The sequence below is a fragment of the Ochotona princeps genome, chromosome 14 (assembly GCF_030435755.1).
Source record: "Ochotona princeps isolate mOchPri1 chromosome 14, mOchPri1.hap1, whole genome shotgun sequence".
Classification (NCBI taxonomy): Eukaryota; Metazoa; Chordata; class Mammalia; order Lagomorpha; family Ochotonidae; genus Ochotona; species Ochotona princeps.
Window position 1 is genome coordinate 37,270,409 of NC_080845.1, and position 13,144 is coordinate 37,283,552.

Below are 13,144 nucleotides of genomic sequence, written 5' to 3' on the forward strand. Positions count from 1 at the left end.
TTTACTGCTGGCCAAAGACCTAATATGGGCCAGCCCTGCTATTTCAGTCTGTCCCTAGTTTTTCTTGAGATTTTGTATATATGTATTGTGTATATATATATAAACACACATATATACAATACATATATATTATACATATATAGTGTATTATATAATATATAATACATATATTATACTATATATATTATATATAATGAATAGATGTTAATGAATATATAGATATTCATTATATATATGAGTGATTAGAGATGCATTGTGGAAGAACCCACAGCAGGTAACTTTCTTCCTTGCCTTTACTGTTCAAAAAAATACTAAGTGATTGCATTACTGTTTATGTCACCAGCCAACAGAGCCTAGTTTTAGAGTAGCATTTGGTTAAGAAGCCAGAAAACTCCAAGTGTTAAGAAAAAAAAGTAAGAGCTCATGGAAAAATTATGGTCCATTGTCTTATTTTGCTTTGATAAAAACTATTGATATTTTGATAAACTTACAAAAAGATTCTCTTTCAAAAACAAAGTAATTTATAAAGATGTTGCATGCTTTGAACATCAAGGATATTAAAAAATTGAAATAGTAAAAAATATCCTATGTCATTGAATCCTATTGTACTCTGAGAAAAAATTAACCTAGATTCTGGTATGAATGCACTTTCTCAACATCTTTAAGTGCCAAACAGTTCTATGCTAATGTGACAACAGAGCAGAATTTTAAGATATATATTTTCCTGGTTTGGGTGGATTGTCTTTTTTTAACTTTCATTTATTGCTGTTCCGCATGAATTTGTTTTCAGGAAATGGCTCAGAAATAAATGTCATTACTTCATTATTTAACCTAAGAGACATGATCTGGTTTTCAGAATTAGGCCCTTATTGGATCATAGAATGATATATTGCTTGAAACACCAGTATTTTTAGTTTAATAGATTGAGGAAATGCACATAGTCTCTTTTCTATTGTTGGTGTTTCTGCTGCAAAGTCACAAGTGGCTGTCAAGATTTAAATGATTACTGTGTGGAGCTTTTTAGCAGAAGCAAATTTTTCCATGGGAAAGTAAGCTTAAACAGATTCAGAACCACACACCATGCAACCTGCAGAGGTAAACTCACAGAAGATTCCTCTCAATATCTATTCATTCAGCATTAATTACATGCATTGTAACAGTGAACAGTCCATAAACATTTGAATTCACATTGTAAGTTTAAAAATATGTACAACATAGTAGTAAAACTCCAATGTGATTGTATATGGAAGGACTGTGGATAAAAATAAAGCTGTGTCATACAGTAGCTTATTATTTAATCTAGGTATCATCAGTGCTTTAGCATTATAGTACATTGTTGAGCTTTCACATTCCAAATAGCCTCTACCCATTAGTTACCTGTAGTCCAACTTTCCCTGGGAAGCAAAATCACCCAGTGTAAGTACCACTGATCCATAGTTTTTCTGTTTAAGGCTTCACTTACTGTGGGCAGAGGCTGTACTGCTTTTTAAATAAGAATCAACACACTTTACTCTTTCTAGGGGGTGAGGACTGTCATCATTTCCCCTAGTCAAGGTTGGGAAAATCCTGGGGGCAGCAAAGCCGGACTGGGTAGGAAGCAGTACTGACTAACCCACATCAGTCTTGGAAAGGCGACCTTGGCACAGTCTATAGACGGAACTGGACCAACATTCAGATTGAAACTGCAGCTTTCAAAAATATGTAACGTCCTTTAAGACTTAGGATCTTTCCTAATTTCAAGTGAAAATGTGCCCTTTGTGTTTTAATCAGGCAGGAGAGACAGGAAAATAGCATCTTACCCCGATGTTCACACGCTCCCAGGAGATTGATGATATTCGGGTGGTGTCCAAGTTTACAAAGAACCTCCAGTTCTCCTGCAAAGTCTCTATGATCGTCCTTGGAGGCGTATTCTGGGAAGGAAGTCAGGAATTTGAGTTTTCATTACACATTTCAGAATCAACTGTCCCCCGGTTCCCTAGGACCTTCAAGAGTATTTGATCACCTGCAGGTCTGCAGCACTGCATGGAAACCAAGCAGGTTTCTCTAACAGCATGTCTTCCCAAACCTGGAGTTAACTTTTAGCTGGAAATTCCTTGTTACTGGGAAAAGTCCTATGCATTACAGGATGTGAAGTAACATCCCTAGCCTTTATCCCCTACCTACCAAGAGTATATCCAGATAGTTCCACATTATCTCCGAGGGCTATAGATCACTGTGGAAGAGAACCACTACCCTATTTAAGGGTTTCCTGTTCAAGCCATCAAATACTCAGTGAAATGGACATTGTCAAGAGAGGGCTGCCCATGACCTATTCCAGGTAAATCTGCCACTTGGAGACAAATGGTTAAGGAACAGAACCAAAGATTTTGTTGAAGACCCATCAGTAATACATGTATTTGACTTTAATGTTAATTTACCTCCTAAGAAACCAGGCCTGCCTAACAAAATCCCAAAGACAGTTTATCAAAGTCACTTTTTGGTTAGAGAAATGAGTTGTGTTTAGTTTTTGTACAGTCTTCCCTGCCAGAACTTTTACCAAAGAACCACCAGGCATGAGACTGAAGACAAGACTACTTCGATGTATACAATGATAAGCCTTCAGTCAAGGGTAACATGCTGCTACTGCTTTTTAGAAGTTAACACTATAGGAACAGAGTGGTGGCAAACATGTGTACCATAACATGTTTCAAAATGGTGGCAATGTTCCATATGCTTTAACAATACTGGTAAAATAAACAGGAACTTCCAGATTGACCTGTTCTTCCCACAGGAGAGTCACAGTATATCTGTACATAACATCTGAGGCTTTGGGAAAGCATCATTTTAAAGAAATGGCATTATTGGGACCCAGCATGGTAGCCTAACAGCTAACTCCTTGCCTTGTATGCACTGAAGTCTCATATGGACATCGGTTCACATCCCAGCTGCTCCACTTCCCATCCAGCTTGTGGCCTTGAAAAATAGTAGAGGATGGCCCAAAGTTTTGGTACTCTGCACTTGTGGGAGACCTGGAGGTAGCTCCAGGCTCCTGGCTTTGGATCAGCTCAGCTCCGGCTGTTGCGGCCACTTGGGGAATGATCCAGCAGATGGGAGATCTTTCTGTCTCTCCTCCTCTCTATGAATCTGCCTTTATAATAAGCATCAATAAATTATTTTTAAATGCCATTATTCTTGAGAGACAGAGCTCCCACACATTAGTTTGCTTCCCACATGCTTGAAGCCACTAGAGCTGTCAAGCCAGGGACTAACAATGTGATCCATGTCCCTGTGCAGGTGACCAGAAACAGTTACCTTATACCCACTGTCTCCAGGAACCCTCACTGGCAGGATGCTGGGATCAGGAGCTAGAGCCAGAAACCAAAGCACCCACCTCTGATGTGGAAGGTAAAGGTCTTAATGGCTAAGCTGAGTTTCCACTCCCACAAATGTGCCACAATTGAAGTTCTTAATAATCAAGCTTTGCATTTATTTCAGGAACTGCTTTGGATGTATCACTGTTCCTGCAAAAGTTGTCTGTCCCATTGCCTATTTAAGCCCTACTGCCTCTTCACATAGTCCAAGATAGAAAATTAGGTTCAGGTGAGATCCAGTAAAAAAAAAACATAAAACAAAAAACACTGCTTTCATAGGGTTCAACACCTTGACCCTAAAGACAACCCTACTGCTCCCTCAAACTCCCTGTGACTACAGTAGCAAAAGAGAATGGGTGGCAGGTTATTGAGTAAAGGTTTTTGTTTTTTAAGAATCTTTTTACTACCTCTAAGTTTGGATACTGTTTTGTTTCCTGGTTTGATCCCTATAGCAATGCAAAAGTGCAAAGGTCTTAAGAATTCAATTTCATTCCCGGGCTCGGCATTGCAGACAAGAAGGAAAACCCCCTAATGATGGATTTGCACAGCAAGAATTAATGACATGCCTGCTTCTAATGCACCTAGTGAATTTAAAGTTGATTTGCTGTAAACTCAAGAATGCAGATTCACAGTGAAGTCAGGTGTCAGCTGATATTGCACACATAGAGTAGCTTGTTGCCAATGAAAGAATTGGTTACCCAGCTTTCTCAGAAGATGCTTATCATCTGGTCTTTTTAAAAGGGGTTTGTACCAAGTAGTCTTGAGATCAACAAATTGTAAACTCTTGGTTCTTGCCTCTTAGGTTCATGGGTTTCAAATGTGAGTACTGAAAACGTCTTTTAGAACACTTTATCCAGGGCCAGGATTCAACACACATGTAGTTCAACTCAAAAGGTAGGAGAAACCCAAGTAGATGCATTTCTAAACAGTGAATGCAGTAATTCTGAATACTCAAGTGTGCTCTCGGAAGCCACAGAATCCCAGCCATCACTGGGAGCCAACATGGAATGCACATTCTCAGGTGCAGCATCTGACTTCAGAGTGGAGAAACCCAGTTTGTATTTCAATAAGCCTTCCGGGTGATTCCGATACCAGCTATGTCATGAGAACCACTACATTCAGAGCAGTGATAACCCCCACAAAGTTAGCAGCCTCAGACAGAGCACCTGAATATGTTTGCATCCCAAGGAGTGCCAACTGTAATGGTTGAATAGTGAGTGGCTCCAACCAGGGCACTTACATCCTGATTTTATAAACAGCAGCATCACCTTCAGCAGCCCCCAACAGCCATATCTGGCACCAGGCCACCTGTGCTTTACAGAAGATAAGACCACAGAGAACAGATCTGACAGGAAGTGGAGCTTCGTCCCACCCTGCTGAAATGCTGACTCCAGCTGTCCAGCCACTGACCTTTCATCCTCTTGATGGCTGCATCCATCCGTAACCCATCCTTCTTGATGCGTGCCTTCAGAACCTGGCCAAAATTGCCCTCCCCAATCACATCTTGGAATTTGATGTCATTCCAGTCAAGTACTGGATAAATTGTGGGATCTGGGTTGTTCTTGGCCTTCCTGTTCAAGGCCAGAGTTCCCGAGTTGAACTGCACAGCTGGTTCTTCCCTCTGGAAAAAAAAATAAATTTTGTGTTAGGATGTTTCATTATTCAAAGGTGCAAAATAGCTTCTGCCTTTAATCTGTGTAAGGTTAAAAAAAGAAGTAACACATTTAATTCTAGAACAGACTATAAATAGGTTCAATTTCACAAGCCCTTTCTGATGAACCAGCTACTGTAAAGCCATGTGGGTTTAACTGAGTAGCAACATTTGCAAAGGCTAAGGAGGACAACACGTGTGCCATGACTTGCTGTTCCCAACTTAAATATGCTTGAGTTTCCTCCTCTGTTGTGTGAGGAGGAGGTGTTCAGTTCTAGTTTGGAAAATAACATGGAGAACCCATATGAATCACAGGAGGTGTCTCAGAGTTTTTCTGGCATCATCACAGTACTGGACTACATATTTTGCTCTCAGTCTCCTTCTAAACCTTAGACTCTATTAAGCTTACTCTGGCTACAGAATGCTCAGGGTAAAACCCAGCACAGTGTCTCTTGTCTGCCGAATTCAAACTGCTGCTGAGAGGATTATGAAGCAGCACTTTTGTCCTGACAGACTTCAGCAATCCCAGCCCAGTGGTTGGGCTCAGCAGAGCCAGCTCTGACATGCAGCCAGACACTGGTGTTCCCCTGGACTTCCTGGAAGGGAACCTTGGGTACTCAGGCAGCTCTTCTTAAGCATCATCACTGTTGAGTGCATTGTATTCTGATTCCCAATTTACCCAGTTAGGTACAAACTGATGATACAGAACCTGAAGACCAAAATCTACAGGTTTTGGTCCACACAAGGGACTCAAGTGGAGAACCTGCTGGAAAAGTGATTTTAGGATATTTCCTAGTAGTTAAAATTTCAAAGTGTCATGGACCATCACTACAGGCTGATGGGTATACAAGAATGAGAAAGACACACAGGCTAATTACTAATAGATGAGAATATTAAGGAAGATATTAGAAGCAGGAAATAGAAGTTTAAAAAGGAAATGTAGGAAAATGCTGTTTTCCTAGAAATATGAAAATTGGGGGGGGAAATCTGGGAATGAAGAAAACCAGGTTCAAAATGATGGTAGGACCCATTCAGTACCTGTCCCCACTGAGAACCCGGCTTCCTTCCTGCACATCCTTTCTAAAGTGATCAGCTCATTCTACTCCAAGATTATTCTACCTAAGGACTTACCACGAGCATGACCACACATCCTATTTTGGCCTGGTTTCCTGAACAAATATTAAGAGCACTGACTCACTCCTCACTATCTCAATTGTGCTGGTTTGGACAAGAAACGATATGGCCCTATTGTTCACCTTGTTTCATAACAGAAACCTAAGAGAAGACAAGGCTCATCTCAGGGAGCTGCAAGCTTTATAAGAATGTGTCCTGGTACACATCCACTTAGCAACTAGAAGGAAGATGAGATGAGATACTACCACGTTTTGGAATGCTTGAGCCATTCTCCTCTGGACATTGGCCCTCTTCAGCTGCAACATGATCAGAAAGGCCAGCAGCACTGTCAGGCAGGTCATTCCAGCTGAACCGAGGATGGCTATCAGCAGCATCTTCCCACCTCCAAGGTCTGCTCTTGCTGTGCAGGAACAAAGCAAGAAGCAACTGGGTTAGTGTAGTCAGCGAGGCCACCACTGGGAGAGAATGGAGCAAAGTGGGAATGAAATGTCATCCCTAGTGCTCCCTGCCCCTCCGCCTAAACCCTGGGTAACTTGGGGCAACTCGAATTTTCTGAATTCAATAGAGATGGCTCTGAGTCACAGTGCTGATACTAGTTCTTCGAAAAATAGGTATTGAGGTGCTTTCAAAATGCCAATGTGCTAACCATTAGTCATTGTAACTTGTTCAACTTTCATTTCCAAGTAGAGATCCAAGCAGAAGACTAGAGAATAACTAATGAGATGCCATTTCCTTTCCACGACACTTTTTTTTTTAACCTGGAAATGCTTAAACTTGTCTGAAAATAAGAGCTCAGAGTCTGTGATTTACAGGAAAAGAGAGAAAAAATAGAAGAAAGGAAAAGATGAAGACACACTATAGTGTTCAGGTCAAAATAAGTTGTTAGATACTAAGGTCTGGGGCAGGTGTTTATGGGGCAGTGGGATACATCCCATATGAAGTGCATAGGATTAAATCTTGCCACCTGGGAGGCAGCAGATAATAACCCATGTACATGGACTCCTGTCACCCATGTGGGAGATTCGAAGGGAGTTCCTTGCTCCTGGCATCATCCTAGCGCAACTATGGAGAATGCTAGGGGAATGAACCAGTGGATGAAAGCTCTCTCTTCCTCTGTCTACCTTTCCCATCACTTAATACATCTTTAAAATAATAAAGACTGTTGTCTGATCCCTCTCTTAGTTTTCATATTAAAACTAAAAGTAAACTCGACCTTTTTCAAGAACAGCATTAGAACATGAAGTCATCTTCAGAATATGCTCCACCTTTCTTTGTCTCTATGTACAAAGATGTGGAATGGTCCAGTGGGGAGGAGGAGACTTTTAGGGTTTTTTGTTCTTAATGTTCTCTTGGTATTTTATGTATGGCCTAGATTATAGCCTACGTACCTTTTATCAAAATGCAATTTATCATAAAAAGTAGAGAGTGTAATCTTAAAAAAAAATAATTGGCAGACTTCATTCTGTGAGCATTTTGCTGATATTCCAAAGAACCAGCACTGAAAATTCAGCTTGGTAACTCTCTAGGGAAACAGAGACTTTAAAACTACCATAATTTTTCTGTAAAAACACTCTGATCCAAATTATAAATTTATAAAAATTTGTCAGTCAACTGTTCCTGTGTTAACAGTGGGCATTGCATGCTTGGCATTCAAGCAAGATCTTTTCTCTCAAGGAGCTTCTTTCTCTGGGATTGGTGGGGGAGATGCGGACCTTTTTACCTGCAGCATCACAGAAGACAAGTCAGAACAGAACAGAATCATGCCAGTCAACACAGGAGTTCATTTGTGTACGAATGGAATGTGGTTCTTGGAACCACCCAGTGAAACACCCCTCCCCATAAGCAAATTCTACATTCTCCTTCCTCCATACATCAACATTCTAATTAACTGGAGCGTTCCTAGATTATTGGCTGAACATGCTGATAAGCTAATTTATTCTGAAAGTTACTAATAGGACATGGTCAACAGAGAAACTTCTCAGGGACCCATTTAGAGATGGTCTACTCTATCAGGACAAGTGAGTTCTATCCCACAACACACATATTAAATAAGTATCTTAAGACAGACTTTTTGATGCTCTCCTAAAACAATTCCAAGTTAAGCACTTATCTCTTCTACCAACCTTGAGACTCTGGGAGTGTCACTAGCTCCTGAGAAAAGGCTGGGTTGCTTGATCCTATGTTGTTCTCTGCAAACATATCCACCTCGTAAGCTGTTTCTGGTTCAAGGCCCTTGAGCTGATACTGTGTGATGGTGGCATTCTTGATCTTCACATCGATGTGCTGGTCTTCATTCTTGCCTTGGACTTTGTAACGGATGATAATAGAAGAAATAGAATAGCCCTCCGATATTTTCCAAGATATCAAAGCTGAAGAGTCTGTGATGTTGGAAATCTTGATATTTTCTGGTTGTGGAGGGATAACTAGAAATTTAAAAAAAATCACTTAAATACTACCATCTCAGGGTATTATACTTCTGTGAGGCAGTTCATGTCAACCTATGAATGGCAAATGTGTTTTCTTGGTAATTCCAGCTCGGCTGGTAACTAGATGGTGGCAGCTACTGAACTCCATGGAGACCTGAGAAAGTGCTAAGAAAGGAAAACAGCAACACTCATACAGCACCTGTTGGCCATTCACGCACGAACTGAAAACATCAGCAATTCCATTACTCCATTCACTCATACACACTCTTCTTGATGCTCAGAATAATGGAATGATTTTGAGAGCTGCCATTTATATAGTATCTAGGAAGTGACATAAGGTAAAATCCTTAGATTTGACATCATATTGTCTTATATTAGAGCAAACATATGATATCTAACCCTTTGGGACTGGCTCATTTCCCTTAGCATAATGGTCTCTAGTTTGGCCCATTTGGCCACAAACTATCATAATTCATTAATAGTTGAGTAGTATTCCATATTGTAGGTGAACCACAGTTTCTTTATCCAGTCCTCTGTTGATGGGCATTTAGGTTGCTTCCATGTTTTTGTGCTTGTTGATTGTGCTGCAATGAACATTGGGGTGCATGTTGCTTTCTCATGTAACAAGTCTTTTGGATATATTCCTAGAAGTGGTTAGGGTTGTTTATAGTCATCTGAGATTGTTAATGTCCCTTTTATCACCGTTATTGCTATTGCTCATAAATAATAAAGATCAAGTCCTCATTACACCTTCACTAGTGCCTTGGGACATACGCTGACATTTGCTCCTACTTGAAGATGCTGGACACTCTTTTTCACACCCTAGCAACACACTGATACCTTTGTTATATGTTCGTTAACTCATGTGAATGAAGGTTCAATAGCCTGTTCTTTTTTTCTTTTTCTTCTCCCCGTGGTGGACTGTATTCAAGGGGATACATCATGGAAATGTAACAGAAATTAATATGTTCATCGGTGGAAACAGAAATAAATCCTCATGCATGCAGTACAAGTATGGACTCACAACAAAATGACTGACAATCTCCTACGTTGTTGGGAGACACCCAGTGGCAGCATGATGGACTTGCTAAAATTCATGAAAAATGCCCATTGCAAGACTGGAGGGGAGAACCGAGGCAAAGGGAGGGGATATGGGAAGGGGGAAGGGTGACCCCAGTGCCAACTAAACTGTACCAATTGTTATCAACTAAGTTGTATCAACTAATAAAAAAAGAAAAAAATGAGTGGATATAGGAGAAATCATAATATGGACTTAGGGGAAAGTGAGATCACATTCCATCTGAAGCCAGAAATAGGAGGAAAAAGAATGCTTTGGAGTTTTCCTGCTTTACAGATGTATCCCTGCTTTCTCACTGAAACTCCTTTCCTAAGGGGCACAGACTAGAAGGGAAACTGGTGACCTGAGAAGGCTTAACACAATTGAAAACAGCTAATGAATCAAGGCCTTTCCCTCACTGTTAACTGTTCCTTTCGTCTGTGAGGCTGTTTACCCTGTGCCTCCAGGTACAGGTCTCTCTTGACCCTCATAACCACATAGATTGATAGGCAATGCTGTGAGCTTTATCATCCAAAATTTAAAAATGGGAATATACATTTCAAAAAGTTCACAGACTTTTAATGCTCCCAATTAGGACTAGTAGACATCGGCTAAGAATCTCACCTGAGACTGTTAATATCTTTCTTATCACTGTTATTACTACTACCCATGGGTAACGATGATCTAGTCCATGCTGTACTCACATCTGAATCACATGAGTCATACACTAGCATTAATTTCTACAGGAAGATATTGGACACTCTTTTGCACCATGCCAGCGTCACACAGATATCCCTGCTACAAATTTGATAACACCATGGAGATGAAGACTCACTATTTCATTTTATTTAAAATCTTTTCTTTTTTTCCCCTCTCAACTTGAGGGGAGCTATACTTAAAGGAAGGTATAATGGAAGTGCAGAGGAGGTAAGTATGTCCATAGGTAGAAACAGAAGCATATCCCTGTACTTGCAATATAAGGATGGACTCACAGTGAAATGACAGAGAAGTCCCTACATTGTTGGGTGACACCTCAATGACAGTATGATGGACTTCTGAGGGTTCTTGGAAGACACCAAGTGAAGGACTGGAGAGAACAAGGGGAGGGGTGAGGAGAAGGAGGGGGAAATTCCAATGCCTATTACACTGTGTCCTAAAATAAAGAATTAAAAAAATATTGGGGCCCGGCGGTGTGGCCTAGTGGCTAAAAGTCCTTGCCTTGAAGGCCCCAGGATCCCATATGGGCTCCAGTTCTGGTCCCGGCAGCTCCACTTCCCATCTAGCTCCCTGCTTGTGGCCTGGGAAGGCAATCGAGGACGGCCTAAGGCTTTGGGACCCTGCACCCGCGTGGGAGGCCTGGAGGAGGTTCCAGGTTCCTGGCTTCAGATTGGCACAGCACCTGCCCGTTGCGGCTCACTTGGGGAGTGAATCATCGGACGGAAGATCTTCCTCTCTGTCTCTCCTCCTCTCTGTACTGACTTTGTAATAAAAATAAATAAATCTTTAAAAAATATATTGAAAAAATAATCTTAAGAAAATGTCAAGATAAAGTCTATTCTAAATTCTCAAAGACTCTTCTTCATTCTAAACTTAGTCTTCCCATTACATTGATTCCCCATGTCATATTTATTAAGTTACATTGGCAACTTAAAACTAGATACTAGATTGTCAACTTCCCAAATCTGATCACTAATTTCTACATCTAACATCCACAATCAAAATTAATCGAAGATGTGTCTTTATTTTCTTTGCATCTAGTAGCAATCTTGTATGTTTTTACACAAATGTAAACATGTTTATTACAAGGGGATGCTAATACTTTCAGACGATTGTAAACATTTAATATATGCATCATTGCACTTCAAGAGACTTTAACTTCCTAAAGCAATGCTCTTCTAAGTCCATTAAATAAACAGGCAGTGCTTCTCAGATAGCTGCCAGAAGAATGAAGAATATAATATTAGAGCTTAAAATCATAAATCTACATCTACCAGTGTATCTATTTTCTGCTGAAAGAAGACAGCCTTTGAGATAACGCGGTGCACCTTTGATTTAGATTCAGCAGACATAGGCTCATCAGTCCCCTGGGTGAGTTTAAAGTGGATTCTAAAACACTTTAGGAAACACTGACCAAATTTCAGATGATTTAGAAATGGGATAACATTGCTAAAGGAACTTCTCCCAGAACAAAACCTACTTTGAATCAAATTGTTGTCAGTTTAAAGAGACACTGATGCTGTTCTTGTTGGAGACTGAAACATGACTTAGAATCCTAGCCCACACCACTTCCTAGCTCTGTTAATCTGGGCATGCACCTCACCTTTCTCAGCTGTTTGATTTGCTGGTGGTTTTTACACTTTTCTCCACATAGTCTACTCATAAGTGTTTTTAATCAGGAAAGATGGTAAACACTATTTTTCACAAACGTTTGGAGCCATATGCCAAATCTAATTCATTACACTTCTTAGGCTAGATGAAATTAGTTGCTTTGTAAAATTCATGTGTTATTGCTGGAAGCATTAATTTTACTTCTGAAAAAAAATCTATGCAGGATTAGTCTATGCTAACCATAATTCTAACGAATACTTCAGGTAAAATTTAAGCATTCTCTTGCACATCATCTTTACCCTTATTTCCTGACCTTGTATAGACCAACTCCTATACTGCCAAGCTCAACACACCTACCACTAGTCCCCACGAAACTGCATATAATCACTGAAAGGCAAGAGTACTTCCAATGCCAATTCACTTTCATTTAATCCTGTGTGTAAGAATGGTCGTATGTTTTGGCAGCATATTGTTTTAAAATGGGTACTATTTACATGGGGTAGTGAATGCACATCCAAACATTTTGAAGAAGCAAGTGGTTAATCCCACAATTATGAAAACACTTTACAAATATATAACTAGGCTGGAAATTGTATAAGCAGATAACAGACCATCTGGAAATAGATGTAAAAATGAATATAAGAACTTGACAAATGGGCCCAGTACAATGGCTTAGTGGCTAAAATCCTGGCCTTGCCTGGGCTGCAATCTTATATATGCACTGGTTCATGTCCCAGCTGCTTCACTTCCTTTCCAGCTCCCTGCTTGTGGCCTGGGAAAGCAATAGAGGATAGCCCAATACCTTAGAACCCTGCACCCACGTGGGAGACCTGGAAGAATCTCCTGGTTCCTGCCTTTAGATCAGCTCAGCTCTGGCAGTTGTGGCCAGTTGGGGAGTGAACCAGCAGGTGAAAGCTCTTTCTGTCTCTCTCTCAATATATAAAATCTGCCATTTCAATGAAAATAAAGAAATGTTAAAAAGTTGACAGGTGACACAGAAAACATCATAAGTTACTAGGAAGCAGACGGCCTTGGTACCACTGGCTCGCACATTGGGTGTGAAGCACACCATACCCAAAATTTCAGTATTTTAAAGATCTAAGTATAAGACAAAACAATGTAACAAGTAGAACAAAATCTAGAGAATATAGTTCCAACTTTGATTAAAAAAATAATTCAGAAGCACAGAAAAGGCAAA

At 40.3% G+C, this 13,144-nt stretch overlaps 1 protein-coding gene across 2 annotated transcripts in view; it reads right to left on the bottom strand.

Moving 5' to 3' along the window:
• The window catches only part of TEK (TEK receptor tyrosine kinase), a 121,150-nt gene that overhangs the window by 9,880 nt on the left and 98,126 nt on the right, over positions 1 to 13,144 (bottom strand). The window contains exons 13-16 of one of the 2 annotated variants that reach the window (XM_004581062.4): positions 8,259 to 8,558; positions 6,381 to 6,535; positions 4,761 to 4,971; positions 1,800 to 1,910 (exon numbers count right to left, since the gene is read on the bottom strand). In XM_004581062.4, the coding sequence (XP_004581119.2) occupies positions 1,800 to 1,910; positions 4,761 to 4,971; positions 6,381 to 6,535; positions 8,259 to 8,558 (777 nt within the window). The remainder of the gene's footprint in view (positions 1 to 1,799; positions 1,911 to 4,760; positions 4,972 to 6,380; positions 6,536 to 8,258; positions 8,559 to 13,144) is intronic. The other variant, XM_058672523.1, reaches the window with a different exon arrangement.